Below are 24,893 nucleotides of genomic sequence, written 5' to 3'. Positions count from 1 at the left end.
CCAAAGGGTTAGGGTTAGTACTTCAGGTTTGATTTATAATTACATTCATTTGACTTAAGAAATACTAGTATTAGTTTGAGTAAGCCGGTCATAAGGGTCTTTAAGCAAAATATGGATGATATGATTACCTGATACACACCTGTGTAGTTGCACAAAGCTGATGTGTTCCGGCTGTGTTATATATATATATATATAAGAGGGTTTTTTGGATTTGTTGGCTGTCAGGTTAGAGGACAGAGAGCAACAGTTTTCCAACTGTGCACGTTTAATCACATCAAAGTCAGTGTGCGTGTTGGTTACTTCACCTAACCTCCAGCAGTTAAAAATCATTTTAATGCATTACCCACAACTGAATGTTGGCTCTTTCACAGTGACTCTACTGGTCTACTAACAGACACTAATGTATCTTACCTCCTGAGTCAAGAGACTGTAGCATTCACTCTGTTGTAGTGAACCATGGCTTAGAGTCGTTGCATAGATCAGTGTATTGACAACTAAACACACATGCAACATTTCCCCCCATGTGAACATCTTCAAAGGCTGTAAATGTTCTGAAATGTTTGACCTGTGTCTGACCTCCGTTGTATAACCATGCACACCCACATGATAACTTATCTATGAAATAAATTACATGACATGAAAGAAAACAAATTCTTTGGCTCATACTTCCTCCACTCTGTGTTTATTTCTGTTTCTTTGACTTGTTTTGGTTTTGTGCAATTAGCAAAATACTTTTACTCTTTTACAAATGATAATAAGCACAATCATACAGTACGTACACACCTCCTGACGTGTCCAGGAGGCAAACACAGACACATTTAATACATGTTAATGCAGTAAATACAATACAGAATAAAAACAAAAACTATTTGTAATATAAGATATTATTGATGAGAAAAATAAAAATGTTGCTACAATAATGCAACTTAACAAAATATTTGTCAAGTAATAAAGCTATGAAAATTGTGGTTATATTTCTGCTCCAGCATGCACCTCATATTTTCATAAAAACACGCCACTTCCTGATTTTTTTTTTTTAAAGCGACCAACAGCAGCGTTTCCTTCTGGTTCACAGCTGATCTGAAACAGTTACTGTTGGTGCTTTCATAAAAACCACAAGTGGAGCTTCAACATAATTATTATGTAACAGGATCAAACTGGTCCTTGTTGAAATGACTGCTTGACTTCTACTTCTTGGTCAGTGTTTTGTTTCCCGTGTCGGTTTGAATGTTAATGTTAATCAATGTTATTTTCTCTCTCAATGAAAAATAACTTGGCACCCTGAAAGACTTTTGTTTTTGCTGTTCGTCTCACTTGCTGGTGCCTGTTTGTCCATCTGTCCTTCTACCCACTCACGAGCGCCTCCCCTGGCCACCTCCAGTCCCGTCGCGGCACCAATTAATCTACCAAGACACATGACACACCTGTTAGTTTCGTCTACAGGATTCGTCAGATGCAGTTTCTGGTACAGTTAAAGGGAAATTCCAGGAAAACTCTAACTCTACAAAGCAATACATTTTCAGGACACTTTTGTCATGTGTTAAAAAATAGCAGCAAGAACAAGTCAGAGAACCCTTTGGAATGCCCTGGTTTTCTGCAATAACTGGTTTTAAAATGTGATCTTCATCCAAGTCTCAAATACAGACAAACACAGCGTCCCTAAGCTCGTACGACATTCACAGCTCTGGTGGAAACAGTCAGTGAACCCTGGATTTAATAACTGGTTGAACCTTCGTTTGTTAAGCGGTGGTTAGGAGTGTCGCCTCACAGCAAGAAGGTTCTGGGTTTGATTCAAGGCCTGGAGTGTGCATGTTCTCCCTGCAGCTTCCTCCCACAGTCCAAACACATGAAATGTAAGGTTAAAATCTGCAATTCTAAAGCGCCCATAGGTGTGAATGTGAGCATGAATGGTTGTTTGTCTCTAAATGTCAGTGCTGTGATGGACTGGTGTCCTGTCCAGGGTGTACCCCGCCCTTGCCAGATGTCAGCTGGGCTCAGCTCCAGCCCCCCTGTGACCTTATAAGGATAAGCGGTGTAGCTAATGGATGGATGGATTGATGGATGAACCTTCTCTGGCTCCAATAACCTGAAACCAGCTCTTCAGTAGCTGCTGATCAGAGCTGCTCAATGTTCAGGAGGAAGTTTGGACCATTCTTCCTACAGAGCTGCTTCAGTCAGACAGATTCTCTGGATGTCTGGTGTGAGCGGCTCGCTGAGTTCAGCACCTCTACTGGATTCAGGTCTGGGCTCTGACTGGCCCGCTCCAGAAGGTGGATTTACTCTGATGTTCAGGGTCATTGTCCTGCTGCATCAGCAGCTTCTCCTCAGCTTCAGCAGGTGGACAGACACCCTGACATGATCCTGGAAGAGACCTTGATAAACTTGATGATGTGGAGCTGTCCAGGTCCAGAGGCAGCAGAGACCCAGATCATGATGCTCCCTCCACCCTGCTTCACCTCTGGGAGGATGTTTTCATGTTGGTGTGCAGAGATCTGTTTACACCACACATAGAGCTGATGTTCTTCACACAGTCCAACCTCAGTCTCATCAGTCCATCCAACATGTTCCAGTTGTGTTCTGGAGAGTCAAACTTCAGCTCAGTGATGCAGCAGCTTCCTCTGTGGTGTCCATAGCAACAGGACTCCACCAGCTCCAATGGTTCGTTTCAGCCTTCAGCTGTCACTCTGAGCTTCTTTGTTACTGATGACACAGCTGTTTGGTTAGCATCAGGAGTAGATCCTTTTGCAGTTAGCTAGTTAGTTAGCAAAAATACCAGAATTTTCCTTTAATAAATGCAATTTAAGACACGTATGTAATATAATCTGCCAATGTCTACAGTACTCACTGAAAGATCTACAGTGCTACAACACTGTCATCACTGTGTTACAGTTAAGCCCCTTTCAGACTGTCCACCTCTCATAGTCAGTGGTGGATTTAAACTGCTGTTGAAGCATGAATTGATCCTCACTGTGAGCGTCAATCCCTGAATCCTCCTAAATGACCAACCACACCAGTATATACCGACAGGTCATTAAGTTGAGACTAATTAATCTGAATTTGCTCACACACTGTAGTTAAAGCATTTAGCTGGATATTCGTTATCCAATCACGCAATGTAAATCAGAAATATAATGGGAAAGGCTGTGATTATTATTTTGGTTTAATGAGATTTTCTTATTTTTCTCTAGACAGAGATGACACTGATCTCCTCAACAATCACAGTATTTCCTGGTTTCATACCTGCTTGTGTTTTCTTTGCACACAATAGAAGAATTATTACAGTTTCTACATAAAGCAGACATTTAATCTCTGTGCTTCACCTTGTGCTGCTGCATCTTTACCTTAGTCTGACGGTGTTCAAGTTGAGAGTGATATGAAAATGTTGCAGATAAGCTTGCTGTTGTGACTTTTATGTGAAAGTGACCAGGGTTATTGAGACATGAATGCGACATGTTAAATTGCCATAAAGGGCTGTGTGTCTGAAAGGGGCTTTGCTGATTGACTTTGAAGAAACAGATAAAGCTGAAAAATAAATCTGTAAGAGAAAGAGCGAATGAATCTGAGGACGAGGAGGTCGCCTTCTACATTTTCAATTATTTCTGAATGGTGTTGGAATTCACAGGTACTGTGGCCATTGTTGCTGCCACTTTGAGTATTACCCTATTTAAATCAATGACAATAAAAAGCACCTTGGATCACAACCTAAAAATAATAGTAAAGTCTCAAAATCCTCTTGAAAACACTTCAGAATCTGATCATTACAACCTTCATGAAATGAGAACTTACTGCAGGACTGCTGTAGCTTTATGTTGGTGTACCTAATAAACTGGTGACCAAGTCAGCCATTTATTGCTAATGTGGATTATGTCCATAAAACTTTGTCCTCAGATTAGGTAAAGTCCAATGTTCATGACTGTGCTGTGATTGGCTGAGCATATTGCTGATATTGGACGGTCAGAAAATGTGGGGTCACAGAGAAGCATGTAGTTTGTAATCTCAACGATTTGATGTTTATACATTACATCTGGTGTAGCAGAGCTAGCTATAGCTGACAGTTAGCACTTCTGGATGCTCACGGGAGGAAACTCGTTCTCGTCGTCCAGACATACAGGTCCAGCAGCAAACTCGTGTTCTGGAATGACCTCGCCTTTCTTCGCCCCACCGTCTTCAGAGTATCCTGGGTCCAAACAGAAGAGACAGAAAAATCATGAGAAAAACCCACAGGATTCATCTGCAGCATTTTAACATGAGAGGCTTCAGGCTGAAAGGAATTGAAGTAGAGTTGTGCATTAAGGGCTTCCAGCAGCTGAAAGTGCTTCTGTGGTGGGTCAGCTGATCAGGTTTGTGCTTTCTCCTCAAGTTTCTGATGACAATGTTAAAGGATAAGGAGATTTTATTTTCTATATCTTTCTTACTGTCAACAAATCCCATGAAAAGACCAAAACAACAGTGAATGTGTCTGTATCAGACTAACTAGCCATGTCCATGTATCTAGAACCAGATTGTTCTGCATAGAGTTCTATTGTTCTGCAACAACGATTAAAACACATTCATGAGCCACATCTCATCATTATGAAAAAATGAGTTCAGTAGCTTATTTAAAAAACACTGACTAATAACAGTGATCCCTTTCTTTACTAAGCAGGAACCACTGTGCTTCATTAGTGGTTGGACTGACAAACTCTCCCATGGCTACTATGTTATCTTTTGAAGAAAAGCCACATCCTGAGAGAGAAGTCAAAGCTTTCATTAAGAGTTGTGGAGAATGTTGGTGATGACTAACCAGTGAGGGTCGCAGTGACAGGTCCAGAGGCTGGTAAGGCAGCGGTTGCAGCGTAGGATGGACAGGCCTGCGCTGGCCCTGTGAACTCTGACCCCTGTGACTCTGTTCTTTCACCCTGGACATCATCAACACCAAAGAGCCTAGGAGAGGAAGAGAGTGAAGGAAGCAAGGAGATCTTAGGACATATCCTCATCTAGGATATGTTAAGGAAATTGCAGAGTATTTATGTTAATTATGTTTATTTTTTGTTAATGTATTACTTTATTTACATGCATCCACGTGTTGTTCTACTCTGTCTTGGATTCTCTATTTATTTTGCATGAACTGGTTCCTGTAACAGATTAAGTAGATATATGGATGTCAGGGAATGACCTCTCTGTACATTCTGTGTTGATGCTGTCTGCTCTGTGAAGACACTGATATGAATCATTATGCTACAGAATATTTCCCAGTGTGTTTCTCAACAACATTTTATCACCTACACATCCTCTCATTATCTACCTCACAGTTCTGAATCTTTGTGATTCAAGAGATAAAGCAAAGAGCAGAGCAGACACTTGAGGTCCGTGACGAACCCCATGTGCCATGAATACTGGCTGGTTTCCTGTTTCCTGATTACTGCTGACAGATCATGATAGGAGGTTTTCAACATATGAAAATATAAGAATGGCCACTGAAGGTCGTCAAGGACCGGAGAACTTCTGTCTATGAAAATCTGTCCTAACAAAACCTCACTGATCCAGCTGCTCAAAATTAAGCATAAATTAGGCTCTTTACCTAATTACAGATAAGAGATAATTGCAAAATTAATGTCTCTATCAAATCTCCATGAATTTTAAATAAATGAGTAATTCTTATTTTCTTTCCATCCTGTCGACATGTAAGTAATGAACTTCTTGTATAAGCAGAACATTGGATCTGAATGAGGCCGTGTGTGTTGAAACATTGATCTGTGTATCAGAGTGCAGAGCCTCAGCCTGATGCTGATCACCCATCCATCCTCACCTGTGTTTGTGGGCCAATGTGCACTCGCCTCCGTCCAGTGGATCCACATTATAGATGAAAAGGTGGCCGTTGGCCGTGGCCACCAGCAGCCGTGGAAGCTTCTGGATCCTGAAACATCAGTTTGAGTTTCCATTACAATTTTTAAGATCATAGACATTCACTTTAGCCCAGTCCAAAAGAGAGGAACATTTTGTCACCCTCCAAAAAGCTTGACCATCACAGTGTCAACCCACATCTATGGAATCCTAATCCAGTATCAGATCTACCTCTCAGATCCAAAATCGCTTTCAATCGTTCACGAAATCTTTTTAAATGCAGCTTTCATCATTTTCAAATAACTTAGGTCATAAATAACAAGTCAAACATTCAGTTCCAAGCTGTGATCAGCTGTTTTTAGTGTCAGCCTCTAAATGAATCGGCATTAACATTAATAAAACAACCTAGAGCTCCAACAATGAGAGGATATGAAACATTGATGGCTGATTGATATTAATTGTTGTGACAAACATTTAACATTTTAAAGAGTAAGTTCAGTGGCGCTGTTACAGAATTAATATGAATTGAAGCTGATGTAATTTACTGGAGGAACTTACTGGAGGAATCAAGTCAGAACCTGAATGTTTTCAGCTTTGGTCTTTGTGAGTAAAGACTTACAGAAGTGCAAAGCATTCACTGAAGAAAAATAATCTGTTCTGTTTCTCTGAATGAACAAGATCATGTCATAGAATTCTGAGATGATAATCTTGTTAATCTTGTCAGATGAATGCTTTACGCTTCTGTAAAAAATAAACAGGAGAGATAAAAAAATAGAGTTGAGATTAAGATTAATTAGCATTTGAGTTTAACAAATCTGTGAATTTTGCTGGACAGAAACTGGTCACTGAACCCATCTCTATAAGGAGGCGAGGACTTAAAATCTCTTCCCTGTCAATATCTAAAAACACAACAGGTTCTGACAATGATACACTTACAAGAACACACACACAACGACAGAATGACAGAGTGCAGCTCCTGATTCCTAAAGAGCAGAGAGGAGCTCACATTGCCAGGGTGCAGACGTTCCTCTGGCCAGACGTAACGAGGTGAACGGTGGCGAAGGCTCGGTCCTGGCTCATCATGCCAGACACCTGTGCAGGGAGGTAGCTGCTGGCTGCTGAGAACATCTTCCCCATGTAGGCTGTCCAGGTGGCAGCCTCGTCCCCTCCACTGTGTGCGGGTAACAAGCTTGTCTCAGAACAAGGTTGTCCTACAGCTGGATTTAAAGTAACTGTGTAACTGTGTGTGTGTGTGTGTGTGTGTGAGTTTGTGTGTGAGTGTACCTTGGTCCCAGTTGTTCCAGTTTAAAGATATGCACGGTCTCTGTGTTGCTGGAAGCACAGAGGAACTGGCCGTCAGGGCTGAAGGATAAAGAGCTTATATTGACGTACCTGCAGACAAACAGACAGACACACACATACGCATGCACACACACACACACACACACACACACACACACGCACACACACGCACACACACACACAATGAACATCAACTTGCATAAACACTTGGAAAAATAATCAATACTTGGATAATTAACTTGACCTCATCAGTCATAAGCCATTTTGTTACCCTCAAGCTCAGTGAGGATCTAAGCCAACGAAGATAATTTAATGTAACTGTAATCAGTCATTAGGATGTCATGAAGTCTGCTGCTGTCTACATTGCAGCGCTCCAACGACTGGATTAAACTGCATTAAATAATGAAATATAATCAAGACAAACTTCATTGTTTTTATTCCAATAGAAATCAAAGTAATGTTGAACATGTTCATATTAAAATAAATGGTCAGGAAATTGAGAGAGTATATCTAGTATATCTGATTTGTGTGAAATAAAATGAATAATAAAAAAAAAATGCTATGAATGAATTCTGGGTAAATTGAGACGGCAGTAAATTGTGTTAATCCAAACACTGAAAATAAGCATCAAGCCCGTCAAGGCTGTGAAATGAAGCCAACATGGAAATCCCAAAAACTGCAGTTTCCACTATTGAGCACTAGAGTCTGGCTCCAACAGTGAGTCAATCCCCATAGACTCCCATGTTAAAATCCAAATCCATCCAAATCCAATCCAACTTTACAGCAAAAATAAACATGTTAACAGCCTGGTACAAAAATTTTTTTTGTCTCTACAGTTAATTACCTCCTTCATGACAACTGTTTATAACTCACCTGTTTACATTTTTATTAAGCCTTAAAGTTATGAATAACTGAGGTCATGGCTGCTTTGACTGACAGGTGGATGAGCGTATGCTTGACACAAGCCGTCATGCACCGAAATCTCAGCTCCACACACACCTATCCTCTTTGACCATTTTTGGATTAGGATATAGAAGCTAGGGGCGGAGTCAGACACTGCCAAAATGGCGACCAGCTCACTCTGAGCTTCAAAACTGCTCTTCAAAAACCTGTGGGTGATGTCACAGAGGCTACGTCCATCTTTATTTACAGTCTGTCTCTCAAAAGAAAATCTTAAAATGGGATGTGGAGCACAAAAGAAGCTTAAAGACACTACAGACATGTTGCTGATGATACACGGAGGGCAGTTGCCTTTGTTTTAGGGGATAAATGGTGGACGGAAAAGTGGAGTTTATGGTGTCAACAGTGATGCTGCTAGCAGCAATCCTACGATCAAATCACTGAGTGGCAATGACAACAGCCACCGAGCCAAGAGGTGAACCCAGGTGACATGAGGCAGTGTGTGTGAAGTCTGACCTCTTCATGCCCCGGCGGAACTCAAACAGACGCAGGCCCTCAGGGATGGAGAACACTCGGATAACGGTGCCCTGTAAAGACAGTGAGGTGATATATTTACTCTGGTTTACAAGAGCTACGTATTTTATAGCAGAGTGATGATCTTCAGTGTCACTCATTTATAATCATATACTGTATGTAGCAAGAGTAAAAATCTACATGATGATACTGAAGAGTTATAAAGTTAGATTGATGGATGCAAAGTCTGACGTCGGGGTGGCACTAGAGGAAAGGCCTAAGGTTATTTAAATAAAAAAAATCTGAATGTGTCCAATGTTCACATTTTGACCTAAAAATGGTATTTGTAGAATGCTCATGGAATCTCAATTCATTTTATATTAATCTGCCAGATTGTTGAATTTCCCTTGTACGAGAGAATACTGTGGCATTGTAGGAAAAGAAATTCAGCCTGATGATGTTGTGAGAAGAAAGGTCAGCAGGTCAGGATTCATTCTCTGGAACCATGAACATCATTAACAGGACTACAGTATTGGCTGGATGGACTGCCACTCCGGGACTAGCTCTCATTCCATCTTTTGGATTTGAGTTTGTCTGTCTCAGAGGTGTGAGACATGGACAGGTTGGTGGTCTCTGGTGGGTCTCTCTTACTCTCTCTGAGGCACTGGCAAGTTTTGTGGCCGGGGTGTTGAAGGTGAGAGCTGCCACAGGACTGTCATGAGCTGGGATCAATGTCACTGTGTGCTGAAATGACCAAGAGACAGAGAGAAAGAGTGTTACTCCATTTCATATTTATGTCACCTAGACAAGTGACTGGTGAAATATTTCCACTATGTCAGAGCCCCACCCACACACACACACACACACACAAACACACACACACACACACACACACACACACACACACACACACACACACACACACACACACACACAGTAATTTATGTTTGTCCAGTCCCACAGACCCCTCCCTGATGCTCCAAATATCATCACAGCATTATAACATTATTCATCTATAATAACTTTATGCAATGAGCAGCTGTTGTAGGAAATGACAGGACAGTTATTACAAATGAAAGTTTTTGTCTGTGAGCCATCATAAAGATTTACAAACCAATGGGCTTAGAGCTGAGAGCCACAGACAGAGGAGAGATGTCAGAAAGTACTGAGAGTCAATTAACACATTGGTTTGGTTTTGTTTTTTTCATTATTATTATTATTATTTTTTTTTTTTAGTATATTTTTTGGGCTTTTTTATGCCTTTATTTGATAGTACAGTAGAGAGACTGGAAATGGGGAGGCAGAGAGAGGGGGAAAGGCTGTCCGATGCTTAGACCACTACGCCACACGCAGCCCGTTTTTTTCATTCGTCTTAACACAGACACACTCACTGAGCACTTTATTAGGAACAGTAGTACTTTATTCATGGGTCTGACGATGTTGCTTATAATTAACAACTCTTCCTCTTTGCATGAACGCGCTTGTAGCCAGACAGGTAAACCAGGGTTAACCGAGCCAGTTGACAACCAGCTTCATAGTATAGGTTATCAGGGCAGATGATAGGTTCAGTTAAACCAGATAAGTTATCCTGGGTGTTCAGTGTTTGGCTTCAGGGACCAGTTGCACAAAACACCTTAAGATTTTCCCCTTAAGGTTTCTTTCAAAAGTTCACTGAAGTATTTCTCCTTATCTTAGTCTTAAGGAATCAGTTTAAGTCAATTAAACTGTTGCACAAAGACTTTAGTGACCAAAGTAAGGAAAAAAAACTAAAAGGTACCTCTGACTCCATCTTAGCAGCTAAACAGATTTTAGTTTATGTGGGGATAAATGAAGAAAATGAACGGATCCCAGGAAGAGTGTGCTGCACCCGTGAGACATCCTTAAACCACATCACAAGCTAATACCTGCAAACGGTCTCCATGGAAACAGTAGAATTTTACCATAGTAAAATCTCCCTCACTGCGGAAAATACCTCAACTTTTTTCATTAACTAAGGAAACCTTTTAAGAGATTTTTTGCAACACCCTTAATGAACTCTCTCTGCTAAGGAGAAATTAAACCTAAAGTGTCATTGTTAAGTTCCCTGATGTTTGCCAGGGGATGAGGAGAGGTAACAAATGAAAAAAGTGTTCAGGGAGGAAAGGAAGATAAGGAGGCAAAACGAAAGTGTGAGAAAACCAATGATTTTTATTATTAAATGCAAAAGTCCTGCAAAAAAGAACAACAAAAAAGCGCTGGCTTCTAAACCACCAGGGTTAACAACCGAAGAACAAAATGGAACCTCAGGCAAAGTCTGAAAAAACACCCTCCTTCACGCAAGGAGTATCACACGCTGCCACGTTCTGACCCACCCACTCGACTAAGCCCTCCCCCTCCCCATATGTCACCTCCCGACAATCCCGCCAAAATAGATCCACCTGTGCACAGCTCATCGTCTCACTGGAGGAGGCGCAACACCTGGAGGGAGAGAGAGCAGCAGCACCAGACGACCACTGGGGTTGTAACAGCCATACTTAAGTTGAAAACTTAAGGTGTTATGTGCAACCATCCCGTGGTCATTTATATACAATGGGAACAGGATAGGTTCTAGTACTGAGTCCTGCGGCACCCCTATTTTAACTTCCAGGAAACCAGAGTCATCCGTCCACAACTATGGCTTGAGTTTTGCCAGTAAGATCACTGTGAAACCAGTTATATGCATTTGTGTCAAAATCAAGTGATCTGAGTTTATCCAAAGAATAGAATGACCCACTGTGTCAAATGCTTTGGTCAAATACAACACTCCTTCCTATCCAGGGAAGAGATGATATTGTTTACTACCTCACATGCTGCTGTCACGGTGCCATGTCTATAGGTCTGAAACCAGACTGATGAGGGTTTAAAATGCAATGCTCAGATAGAGAATGATGCAATAATTTAATGGCATACAAAATCATAAATGGGCTCTTTCATGTCTGACCTGTCAACCTTATATTCCATCTCATGCTCTTTGTTGTCAGAATACAGTTAAAAGAAGTCAGCAGGTTGGAGGGTGAACAACATCCCATCACACTGTCTAGAAGTCTTTTCAGAAATTTTAATCCAAATTTATACAAATCTTTATATGTTAACTTTCAATCAGTGGCTTATCCATTGATTACTTCAGACCAGGTACCTGTTAACATTGTTAATGGTTTCAGCCTTAAGGAATCCATTAAACATATACTTACATACTGTACATATAGTTCAGTCCATATAGTTCTGCTGACAACATCTCTCTCTCTCTCTCTCTCTCTCTCTCTCTCTCTCTCTCTCTCTCTCTCTCTCTCTCTCTCTCTCTCTCTCTCTCTCTCTCTCTCTCTCTCTCTCTCTCTCTCTCTCTCTCTCTCTCTCTCTCTCTCTCTCTCTCTCTCTCTCTCTCTCTCTCTCTCTCTCTCTCTCACAGTGAAGAGGAGGTAGTGTGGCTCAGGTCCTGTCTGTGGGCGGCACCTGGACATTGCTCAGTGTACTCTGAGATCATATACTTATACTTATACTCATATACTATACAGTATGTTTACACTACATCCTGATTGTCCATATTGTAAATCTACTATGTTGTTCTATTCTCTACATGACAGCTATTGCATGTCTCTTCTCTGTTGGTCTTGCTGAGGTTTCTCCCTTTTGAATCCATTGAAGGGTTTTTTTGGCAAGGTTTTCCTTGTCCGATTCAAGGGTCTAAGTGTGCTGTACAGATTGTTAAACCCCTTGAGGCAAATTTGTGATTTGTGATATTGGGCTATATCAAATATTCCCATGTATTCATTGTGCAATCATTTTAAATGCATTGTTTTTCTTATGATGTATCTACAAACGTGCCTGTATATATTTTCATGTTAGCAGTATCATGACACAATTTCACTAAGTAATGACAAAAACAAGCTAAAGCTGTTTTCATCCCGTTGCTGTGCAGGATGAAGCAACAGAGAGCAGAGGTAGGTGTTCTCTGTCTGGCTCAGTTCACATGAACAGTCAGCGTGTGACTGAGGTCTGCTGCTGTATTTCCAGGTAAAAAGAAACCTGAGATAATATGAACAATATTATGAACATGAGAGCTAACACACACTGGAACACAACAAGAAACTCTAAACTTGTGTGTGCATCAACAAAAGTGCTCTCAGCCCAGACTGTAGAAGGCTTCAACAAAAATAATTAAGTGAATGAATATCATGAAGTCTCAGGTGTCACACAAACAGACACTAGGGAAGGCGCCATCGGTGTAAACGGTGTCAGACAAACAAGAGCAGAGCACTGAGAGAAGAGACGATGACCTGAGACAAAACCGCTTCACAGGAAATGCTATCAGAGAAAACAGCAGGTGTGTGCCCTTCAGTTTAAAAGTACAGACCAGTGTTGAAAGAGTTTTGACACACTGGGCTTTATCTTACACCCGCCGCATAGTGGTGCAAAGCAGAACACAAGTGTCTCTGCTAGTTTCACACTGATCCAGTTGTAATTTTTTTGTCCAGCACCCACATTGTTTAAATAGGAGATTCACTTGCAACCCTCTGAATCGATGGGCGTGTTTGTTTAAAATGAGGTACGTGTCCAGTGTGAGACAGTGCCTAGTGATTGACCTACAAAACCCTGTCTGAATTCAATTATTTTAAGGGGGCATTGTCAAGAGAGTATGCACGTACATAGACGGATGCACAACACACGTACACTCACAAGGTGAAGTTAGCATGCTAACCAGCTAGCCTTGGCCCAGTCCGCCCATCTCGTCACTTTCTGATACCGAGTCATTCTGCCCTGAAAAAGTATCTGCTCAGAGGACAGATTATAATCTCTTGTCTTGTAAACGATGGCTGAAGCTCTCAGCAAGACTGGAAACTAAACAGCTGCTAATGCTAACCTTGGCTTACAAATAGCTCCTTTAACATTCAAGGCTTCATTTACTTCCATTGCTGAAACCATGCAAAATTTCTTCATCCCTGAAAGGGGCCTGTGTTACATCATGTTTGCATTTTTTTTCAGACTTTTTTTTTTCTTTGTATCATTAAGGTTTTTCAAAATTAAGACTTGGCTTGCTTAATTTTCAATAAAACTGGAAAAATGGTCCAACTCGTCCAGTGAGCCCATTTTCAGCATATATTTTTATATGCTTTGTTAACATTCACAAACAGCCTTCAAATTATGATGCATAATACTTGTTTTATGAAAGGTGACATCATAACATATTGAACATATTAAAATTACTTGCTATAGCACAAACCATCTTTTAAAAGTTTACTTGCATCTTTGGCTTTATATTGGTTCAGTCTGTCTGGTTCGTTGCTTGTTTGTCAGACTGTGATGGATCCTATAACACACACTGTAGGCTACACAGAACTCTATTGTACAAGCCTATAGACACTGAGGATGACAGATGGTAGCACAACAGTTGAGGTGTTGTGTGATTACATGTTGCTTACCAAATTGTTGGCATCGTACACTATGATCTCCCCGATGGTGGCACTGCCGGGGTATGCCAGGTAGGAGTTGGAATGATTGATAGACAGAGCACAGAGACCTGCAGGAGGAGAGAAAATGTAAATATGTCATGGACAAAAAATAACTGACTGGCAAACGATGGTACAATATGCAATAAATCCTGAAGGTATATAATGTTCAACTTTTTCTCAAAGTGTTTCAGAGAGGTGCTGATTCAACTGTAGGGTCGTTGTGATGGATGTAGTTTGTGTGTGTTACAATCACTGACAAAGTAACAGAGAAGCAGAGATATATTAGGAAACACTGACAGACAAAAACAAAAGGATGCAGACCATGCACCATGGTACGCAGTTGACTGCGCATGAGTGACGTGATTTATGAATTAATTTAAAAAATAATAATAATTAATAAAATGAATGCAATGAAAAAAACTAGCTAAAATAGATTTCAGAGATAAATTTGCATTTTTGCACCTCAGGTTTCCCTGTCCCTAAGTCTCTTGTTTGTTAAATGGATTTTTGGTTAAATGACTAAAAAATTCTTTAAAAACAAGTCACTAACAAGTCTCTAAATGAAACTACAGAGGTTGAGTGAAGGACTGAAGTTGATGCTGAACCCACAAAGTTTCTTCTAGACTGTCATTTTTGTCCAGGCCAGTTTCATTAGTTTGTTTTTTTAAAATGATTCTGCTGAACTACAATTAAAAAGCAATGTCTGATTTTCATTAGTTAATTTTCAGTAAATTTTTATTTATTATTACTTTTGTCAGTTTCAAGTTATTTCAGTGACCATTGTGGGTTTTTCTTTCTTTAACGGAAGGGTACCAACAATCTTGTCCACGTTTGTGTGTAAGAGGAAAGGCTTTTGTAGAAGAGGTCAGAGCTACATCAAATTACAAGATTAAGGTTAGCAGTGGGGACGTTGAAATCATGTGCTGGTTAGATTTCAAATATCATAAAGCGGTGTTAATTCATGAAGATTATCCTGCTGAACAAACTTGTCAGTATCATAAACTGTTGTTCATTTTCTGTAATAATTAAAAAATCCTTGTTGGCTTGTTATCGAGAGAACCAGGGTGATGATATGAAAATACATCATCCCTGCAGCACTCTATCTGTTTACCACCTTCCTAGTCATCTCGTTGCTTCTGTTTCTTGCCCTGTCGGATTTCTTTTTATGAGGCAATTATCTTGGTGAGTACAGTGTTATTATTTCAGATAGGAATGATAGCTAAAACCTGAACAGGGTGTAATCAGAATCATCCTGTCAGAAGTTGTTTCAGTCTTCCAGCCCAGCTGTCACTGCACCACAGAAAAAGCATGTGTCTCACTCAGAGCCAGTTCCTGTCTCTTGGCATGTGATTTACCTGAGGGGTTGGACGGAGTGTTGAGAAGAGTCTTGAGCAGCTTCATGTCTTTGATGTTGTGGATATAAATGGACTCTTCAAGGCACACCACAAGTCTCTGCAATACACAACAGGCATCAGGTCATTACACTGCGATGCAGTCAGTGTTCTATCAGCTCACATCAGTCAAACTCATTACAGGAACAGTCACAACAACATCCAAACTGTTCACAATCACTGCCTCAAAGCTACAGCTTCACATGTCTGTGAAACTGTCAGTCATCCAGGTCCTGGCTGAAATGAGGGCAACTGTACTTGTAGATACTCAAAGACATTTCATTTCTCATCCATAGAGCTGACCACTTCAGTAATGGTTGTTTAGTTTCTTTGGACTGCGTACACTAGACTGTTTTTCTTGTGTTTGGGTGTACAGTCTTTTGGATGGACCAGTTTCTGTCTGAGTGTGTTGCTGGGTTTGAAAAACACAGGGATGTGCTGCTTGTTGATCAGATTCAGCTGACGTACATGGGATGACAACGTTTGTTCTTTTTTCCTCACCACCCACAGCGCCGGTGTTCTTCCTGAATCTCGTGTCTGTTTTCACAAAGGTCCTGATAGCGTAACCACAAGCTTTAAAAGCATCCTTTAGGTGTTTGTGCTCCTTCTCTGGGACCTGGACACTTGTTGGCACATGATCATCTCAGTGGTGCATAGGTCTAATATAGCTTATGCAGCACATCTCATTTTTCACTTCATTTTTTGAGAGGAATAGAGCTGCTAAATGTCTCTACTCTAACAATAAGCTGCAGTTATTGATAAGACGAGAAGCAAGAAGGGACAACATCCCTTGGGTGAGGTGTTGATTGGCTGATCACTCATTAACAGTGCCCTCTCTCTGGCACCCTTTAATGGTGCTTTCACACCTGTGCTTTTTATTCCGTTAAACTGAACCCTGGTTGGTTTTCCCCCTCGGTACGATTCGTTTGGGCAAGTGTGAAAACACTTTACTTTCCTGCTCCTGCCAGACAATCTGAACAATAAGAGGAGAACGTTCTCACGTGAAAGCAAACTGAACCTACAAGTTTACAAACTCATCAGCTGAGTCAGACCAGAGCAAACAGACTTTAGGTGTGAAAATGCCCTTATACCCATTTACTTGTAGTAGATGGAGGGAGGATCAGGAGGAAGCCAGTGCTGAATTAGTGTGTGCTGTTAGTGAAGGAAATACAAAAGAGCATTGTGTTGTTTTTCCTACTGTAAAGTTTGCAGACTCTGAATTCAGCTTTGTGGCTCTGCCCATGTGCCGACTATTGATTCAAAGATCACATTTCTGTCAACAGTGTCAACATTCTGTGTTGTTAGAGAACACATGAACTCCTCACCTTCATTCCGCAGATGTGTGTAACATCAGAGAATGCTGAGGAAGTGTGGTTTGTAACCTATACATTTGGATTTTAGGCAGCTGCTGACATTCAAGCTGCACTGATTTTGCATTCATGTTTAATAGTGTTCCCTAATCTGTGACCTGTGTTGAGCTTTGAAGGGGCACTGAAGATGAAGATGAAGTTCAGTTCATTAGTACTACTAGTAGTTCAGTACTATTCAGGAATATGAGAAACGTGACCCATACTAGGAAGTAAATGTCAGGAAATCTGTCTCTGCTTCTTCAATTCTGACTATTGTTATTTTATCTGTCTGTTGTGAGAGCCCAGCTTTATGGAGTGCAATTTGATTTTTTTTTTTGGCAGTTTTTGCCTTTATTCAGGCAGGGACAGTGAGAGAGTGACAGGAAAGTTGGGGAGAGAGAGGGGATGACATGCAGCAAAGGCAGTAAGGAATTAGTCTAAGTGGTACATGCTCTACCAGTTGAGCCATGGGAGTGCAAATTTAAATTGAGGGATATTCCCTTTAAAACATCAACAGGCTTTGGGCACCTCTGGGTGCTGTAACAGGTTGTAAACTGTTGTTTAGTTGTATCTGGCTACAGGAGCAAACATTTATGGTTTAATGTCAAGAGTTGATTAATGTGCTCTGCCCCCTATAAGCAAACAAATAAACAAACCAACGATTCATTTGTGGAAACCTGATTAAGCACAAATGTATTAAGCATTGTGTGACCACAACATAGAGACGGTTACAGATGTGTCTCCATCCACAGGACACAAGGGCTCACTGATGTTTTGATGAGGATGAATATGATGTGAATCATATGCTGTGACCTTCACAGTCACCACATCTCAACCCAGCTGAACACCTACAGGAGATGCTGGAGCGACGTGTTAGTCAGCGCTCTCCACCACCATCATCAGTGAATATGTTTGGGAAGAATGGAGTTCATCCTCAAGTAGATGTGATGGAGAAGAAACTAAACACCTGAACTGCCTAAATCCTTTGCACACTACTGTATAGTGACACATTGCAGGCCTTACAACTCAGGGTCTGCCGTGCCAGAGAATTAAGTAATAATACAGGTTTTGTGTAAGGCCCTTATTATAATGTGTTTTACTGATACATACAGTATTAACAAACAAATGTGTAAGTACCACAAACTAACTGCAAAACAAGTGACTCCGGAGCCTTTGGGGCCCCTGAAGGTCAGTGGCCCTGGGGCATTTTGCCATTCTTATCATGAACTAAAACATATGTGTTAACATAAGTGAATACCTCCAGTATTAAAGGGTCAGTGAAAAAAAATCAGCCCCACAACATGATGCAGGTCAAACTCACCCCAGTTGTTGCAGCATATGAACCACATGCTTATGAAGCAATACAATCATTAGAGGCTACATGCTGTTTACAGTCGTGTCGCATTTTTGTTTGCTGATCAAGTTAACAACTTTGCATGTTGAGCACTGGAAAAATATTTGGAACATTGCGTCCTTTGTTTACATGTTTCCAGTTGGTGGCGATGCACCAAAGAGACTCAAATGAAACATATCCTTTGTTGCAAATGAAGGGGTGTAACGGTTCTCTACGTGAATCAGCTCATTGGGTCAGCATGAACAGCAGGTCAGAGGGGCTCTGCTTTATCTGAGTTGTCTCAGACTGATGGTCATTAGCTGTCCAAGACACAAGGAAGCAGTCACTCAAGCCGCCATTACCCATGACAGTGTTACATTAACATATTAATTAGTTCTTCGTTAGTTACTTTTGTAACCAAGTTAAACATACCGTTGAAAATGAACAACAAAGCAGAAATCTAACCACTGTCTTGCTTGTCCAAGCATGTAACAGGGTTGTGTTAGAATTACGATGATCAGATGCCCCTGTTTGTTCAGGATTGTACTGGTTTCAAGCTGCGAGTCCTGAGTCCCAACAAATACCTGGAAACCACAGAATGATCCTGGTTTTCATCATTAACTTCCAAATTGTCCTGGTTTTTTGCACATTTAAAATAATAATTATACTATTATACTTGTTGTATCATGTACTGTCCCAGTAAGGACAGTGCTAGCCTATGAGTCTTATGTGCGTGTAATAGACTGTGATGCTGGTAGCTCTTTCTGACAGAACCTGTTAGGATGCTAACGGTTAGCTGGTCGCTCATGCTGTGTTCATGGCGTCCATGATGTGGAAAGGTGTGCTCTGTAAGTGTGATAAACTCTGAAACAATTGTCCCCCACCCTAATGAAAATGTCTATGGTGTGTGCATAAGCAGGGGGTGTGAAACGGGGTAGCTCACCTGTCTATTGAGCTTGACAGCAAGGATGTTGTTGGGATAACTGTAGTTGCAGATCTCTGTCCCCTTCTTGAAGTGGTAGATGTTCATTCGCTGCGGCATGGAGATGCTCACCACGACGACCAGACTGCTGGAGAAGAGACGCTCCACGATGTAGACATCTGGAGTCTCTGCTGGGGAAGAACAGGGGGCGGACACACAGGCACCAGACACCACATCAGACACCTCCAACTTCAAACAATGTCAATTATCACTCCACTATTTGTACTATGAGTTTTTAATCCATGGAAAAAAATTCCCAGAGCTTAACAAAGTGTTCATTCACTTGTGTAGTTTTCTACTTAGTTTTTACTTCCTCTTGTTTTTACAGACATGGTGCTTCTCTGATTACAGGTGTATTTTGGGAGGAGGCAGAAAGAGAAGTGATTGAGTCATCAAAAGGAAACGACAGTCTGAAGCTGGACTGAGGCTGCATGGAAAAGCCCCAAACCCCCACAAAGAGCTGACAGCCGTGATGTCTGTAGATGGTTTATGTCTCTGTCAGTGGCATTCTGCTGGTGAACCAGAACACAACACTCTTCAATGTTCACTTAAAATCTTCTCAGTGAGATCTGTCGTGCCCAGCCAGGCTGGACCTGCCCCGACCCCACCCGTTCCAAAGAAACTCTTCTCTTCTTCTTTGCCAACACACCAGAGCATGGTGTAATTACAGCCAGCTCGGCCTTGACTGAACATCCAGCCACTAAAACCCTAAAATGACCCAGCGATGTGATGTGGTCTCGTTGCTCCCGTTCACATGCACAAAGGATTCCCTGCCTCTCCCAGTTATTCATGCAGTCTGAATGTGTGTGAGCTCATACTCTGATTTAGCAGAAACCTGATTAAGATGTCTGGTTTCCTCCAAATTAAACTGGTGACTGCAGCTGTGTTTCCATCCAAATGCTGTGTGACTGTTAGGCACATTTAGAAAAGTGGTCATTATCTCAGTTCAACATGTATAACCAGACTATTAAAGGAACTCCAGAGTCACTCCACTGTACCTCTGGTTGCAGCTAATACACAGTTGTAACTGAAATAATTGTTTTTCTGCAGTGGCCCTGAGAGCTCAATGCACTGCAAGAGAAAACACATGCAAAAAGTGCTACAAATTCAGAAAACATCTTCATCATTTTGACAGCATACTGTATGTGCTGCACATTCACACAACACAATGGAAGTGACGGGAAACTAAAAAGTGATGAACCTGGGACTTTTGAAGTTAAAAGCTTTGAATAACAATAAGAGAATAACTCTTTTCTTTTGAAGTTATTTTTTGCCTTAATTCTGAAAGTGACAGTGAGATAGAGATAGAGAGAGAGAGCGAGAGAGAGAGAGAGAGAGAGAGAGAGAGAGAGAGAGAGAGAGAGAGAGAGAGAGAAATGTCAGGGGTGAGAGAGAGAGAGAGGATGATATGGCACAAAAGGCCATGGGTTGGACTGGAACCCGGGCCACTGAAGTCAGGATGATGCCTTCATGGTGTTGTAGTATTTCAGGCTATTAAAGTTCAAACTGTTTAATGATTTATGCTAGTGTATATTTAGGTGCTAAGGGTGAGTTGTTGTTTAAACATCTGCCTCAGGGAAACTATTTACAACCACTGATAAAGATCACCCTATGGGCATGTGTAGGGGGCAGCCGGAGGTAACAGAGGTAGATAATTGGTAATTTATATGTATACATTAACTGTCTTCCTTTGAGCGTGCTGAGCTTTAGGTGACATTTAAGGTCGGAGTCAGACGGGAAGGAGGAAGCCAGCAGAGCCAATCAGAAGATGATAAAACGCCCATGCACATTTCTTTGTTTGTACTTGTATAAATACACTGGATCAGGGAAAGTTAGGTTGTCAGACTGTGGACTGACCAACACTTGTTATTGGTTAGGAAAATGCACATCTGATCCAGAATTCTGTAATTGTTCATTTCTTGCTGAAAAGATTCACTAAACAATTTGAACTAAATTCTTTGGTGTGGACATTCAATGGTCTTTTGAGTATTTTGAACACTGCACTTCAATGGTGTCTATTTGTCTTTTCTTAAGTTGCAGTGCATTGAGCTCTCAGGGCCACTGTATTTTTGTCCCCAAAGCCAACCAAGCCAGCTGAAGTTTCTCTGCTCCTCACCTGTGGAATGAGCTTCCTGATCACCTGAGATCTGCTGAATTTCTTAGCTAATTTAAATCAGGACTGAAAACAAAAATCACTACAACACCTCTTTTAAAATGGTGTTTCCTACCTGATCTTATGAATTTAAATATTTGATATATTCATTTATTCATTCATTCATTTCAAATGTATTTTTTATTGTTTTTAAATTCTGTTTTAATGTCATCTTAATGTTAAATTTTTGATGTATTTTTGTGTCTCTGTAAAGCATTTTGAATTGCCTTGTGTCTGAATGGTGCTACAGAAATAAACTTGCCTTGCCTTGTATGCAAACGTTTAGGCAAATTCCATATTTTACTGATTTATGAGGTGAAAAGAAGTTCATACAACATCGTGCAGACACTTAAAGATAAGAATTAAGTTAGCTTTGTCGCTAAGTTAGCTCCTGTTGCTCAGACTGAGGGGAAATAAGACTTCGAGAATGACAGAAGAAAGTAAGTTCCAACATATTAACCTCAGTAAGAGCTATCTACTGTATGAACAATAGGCAGTTATTTACTGTGGCTAAATGTAACCAGTGTTTAATCACTGATCCTTTTAGGGAAGCCTGAGGAGGTTTGACGTGGCCTGTAAGGACAGGTCTGTCTGGGACACATGAACTCAGTTTACAACCTGCAGTCAGATCCATACTTACCACTCTCATGGATGCAGTCCAGTTTATCCACCATGGTCAGAGAAAAGAGTTTGTAGCCAGTCTTTGTTCCCAAAGCCAGTGACCTGCAGTACACACACACACACACACACACACACACATTGTAAACCTCCGATTTCTCTAGTATTTCAATAGCATACATTCTTATGAATCCACGTTTATGGACTCCGGCTGGAAATAAAGAAATAAAGGGAAAATCTGTGGTCATGTGAGCTGCATTCAGCTTCACATCACCACAATGTCTTCCCTGTTCCCTTCTATAGGAGCTGCCCAGTGGTGAAATATGTTGGGCTGACAAAACATCTCTACTTTCAGTTGTAATGGCGATGCAGTAGTTTAGCTGTTATCACATGACTTTCAGTCACATGGCAGCAGGTAAATGATAAATCTGTCTGGTGAGGAAAACCATGACATGTGGAAGAAATCTACAGACAGTAGTTAAGTTGAGTTTCCTCGTCATTAGGCGTTGTCCTCTAGAGGGGTTTCCAAATGTTTATTTATGCTGTAAAGTTAACATGGGAGTCTATGGGGATTGACTCGCTGTTGGAGCCAGACTCTATAGGTCATTAGAGGAACTGCAGGTTTTGGTTCTTCAGTGTTGGCTTCATTATTCAGCCCCGGAGGTTGATGCTTGGTTGTGACATAGTTTGTCCCGAAGAGGAAATGTAAGACACATTAACAGTTGATGATTTCTCTAATGATCTATGATTGAAATCACAATATGTCATCTAGACAAGGATCCTGAACTGAACATTTACTCAGGGTGACATTTGTCATGACAGCCCTCAGGACAACTCATTCATCTGATGTCTTATCAAACAACTACTTTTTGATGCTTCCTGTCCCTTACCCGCTGATATGGCCTCACACTGTATACACTGACTCAGATGACTTTAGTTTAAACAGATGATGTTTAACCTGTTTGAGACATCAGCTCTTTTTTCTAACACCAGTCATTTTCATAATGGCCACCTGTTCAGATCAGTAAATTCCTATCCTGTCTCATCCTGTTTCTCAACAGGAGGAAACCTGCAGCACTACACAGAAAACACAGAAAAAATATTTTCACTGTCCCTGCAGAACAAAGTCATTGTGTGACATGCAGCTTTCTTTCTGATCTCTTACCTATTTTGTACAATAAAGAGATGATTACAATTTTGGGGGACGAGATGAGACATTATACAGAGGGAAGGAGTAATTACATGCACGAGTCTGCCTTCTTCTGCTGCCTGAAAACTATTATTGACACATGGGCTGGAGATGAATATGTAAAGTGAGGGCAGTTTACCACAGAGAATACATTTGAATACATGTAAAACTCTTTCACAATCTCCTGCTCTTATTTTTGGGTTACTCAGCATTTTAACTAAATGAGCGACGCGTCAGATGCACGAGTGGGGCGTATCAAACATAAAGCACCTGTCCGTATGTTTATGACATTACTGTTGTTTGACAAGGGGCTTGTGGCTTCAATGCTGCTGGTTTGAATCCCCAACAGGTTGTTGACATAGACTGCCACCTGATAGATTGACCTGATGCTTCATGTGTTGATATGACTTACACCCTTTGCTTTCAAAGTCCCTTCAAGGCTATTGCAGCACTTGCTATTACAACCATAAACCCTAACCTAAACCAATGAAGATGGGGGATTTGTGGGAGATATCTTGACTTGTAGGCCCTAGTTTGGGTCAGTCTTGGAAAACATGGAGCCTTGACAACATCACACCACTTGTGCTTTGGACAATCACACTCCAAGGGCTCAGTTTGTAATGCAGGCTTGGTCAAACCCGCTGTAGCACCAGAGGCCAAGATGTCCTGAGTTTGAGTCTCTGGTAACCTTAACAAAATGCTGGAGCCTACATTTCCCCTAATGCACCTCTATAGCATATTTTGTTAGACAGCCCCCCCATGATTTGTAATCACCCACATCTGTAAATCTCTACACTCCCGTTTAGTTTATAACTCAGACTTTGTCAAGTGTGAAGTCTCTGACCTAAAGCCAAGATAACGCCGATGACATCACGATGACATCATCAGGGTTATTTTCCCAAACTTTGGAAAGCCTGTCCAGAACCACAGACGACAGTATGCATCTGTTTTGACGTGCTGAATAGTGCTGCTAATAACCAGTGAACTGATGCCCATGTCCCTGTATGAACTGTTGCTGCTTTGTGTCACGCAGCGTTTTGTTTTGTGTGTAACTGCAGTTCAGGGTCAAGCCGCGTGTATTTGTCTAGTTTCAGGGAGAAATCAAGCAGGATGAGTCTTTAGCTGACTCAGCCGTTTGTTACCCGCCCGCTTGCTTACGTGGAGTCTTGGTTGAAAGAGGCGCAGCCAAACCGGAGCCCCGGTCCGTCCGGTCCGCCGGACCCGCCGGTTCCCTCCCCGATCTCCATCCCGATTCCCAGCGACCTCCTTCCCTCCCTCCGCCCTGGATTGGAGGCCTGGGATCGGCTGCACCTCTTCGCTCGATGTCGGCGGAAGACGGCTCCAATGTGGAAGAAATGTGGAACAGATTATGAGCGAGTGAGCGCTCGACGCAGAGCCGCAGTGTTTCTCCACTGGAGATGAATTAACACGATGTTTGAGTGCGGTTTCTGTGGAGGTCGGTTCTCCAGAGCCCGGAGGAGAAGAAGAAGAAGAAGAAGAAGAAGCAAAACAAGAACAGCTGACAGCGCCGCGTCATACATCCGACTCTTATGATTGGCTGATAGTGAAACCATGTTGTCGCTGGCTTCTATTGTGATTGGTCAAGTGTACAGTAGTGTGTTTCTATTGGCTGAGAGGGTTTTGTTTGTGTCTGTCCATTCATGTGATGGAGCAAAATCACCAACATTCTTCTCACAGAGAAAAAAACAACGAAACTGCTCAGAAAATTACAACTTAATGTTTTCTTTCTTATCTCCAAACTACATAGTAAACCCGTCGTTTGTCCACATGTCGTATACGCATGTCCCATAACTTTGAATAAATGTAACTACAGGGCTTGATGGTTCGTTACTTGTCATTTTGCCCCGAAACAGTG

General features: G+C 41.3%; 1 protein-coding gene across 5 annotated transcripts; it reads right to left on the bottom strand.

Annotated features, from left to right (window-relative positions):
• Positions 1–660: 660 nt before the first annotated feature.
• Positions 661–24,809, bottom strand: wipi1 (WD repeat domain, phosphoinositide interacting 1). 5 transcript variants are annotated; one of them, XM_056402059.1, is made up of 13 exons: positions 24,176–24,809; positions 21,851–21,933; positions 19,020–19,189; positions 15,359–15,455; positions 13,974–14,071; positions 9,190–9,282; positions 8,542–8,612; positions 7,108–7,215; positions 6,830–6,994; positions 5,789–5,896; positions 4,784–4,923; positions 4,077–4,177; positions 661–2,752 (listed from the first exon to the last, which is right to left on the bottom strand). In XM_056402059.1, exons 1-13 carry the CDS (start codon positions 24,262–24,264, stop codon positions 2,666–2,668), a joined length of 1,410 nt encoding a protein of 469 aa, XP_056258034.1. In that variant the 5' UTR covers positions 24,265–24,809; the 3' UTR covers positions 661–2,665. The 5 variants fall into 5 exon arrangements, with proteins under 5 accessions (XP_056258034.1, XP_056258035.1, XP_056258038.1 ...); XM_056402060.1 differs by having other exon boundaries at positions 19,020–19,186; positions 24,176–24,808; XM_056402063.1 differs by having other exon boundaries at positions 4,023–4,177; positions 24,176–24,806.
• Positions 24,810–24,893: the final 84 nt, after the last annotated feature.

The sequence above is a fragment of the Seriola aureovittata genome, chromosome 17, assembly GCF_021018895.1.
Source record: "Seriola aureovittata isolate HTS-2021-v1 ecotype China chromosome 17, ASM2101889v1, whole genome shotgun sequence".
Lineage (NCBI taxonomy): Eukaryota > Metazoa > Chordata > Actinopteri > Carangiformes > Carangidae > Seriola > Seriola aureovittata.
The sequence above is the reverse complement of the archived record's forward strand: the minus strand, read 5'-3'. Positions and strand labels throughout refer to the sequence as shown.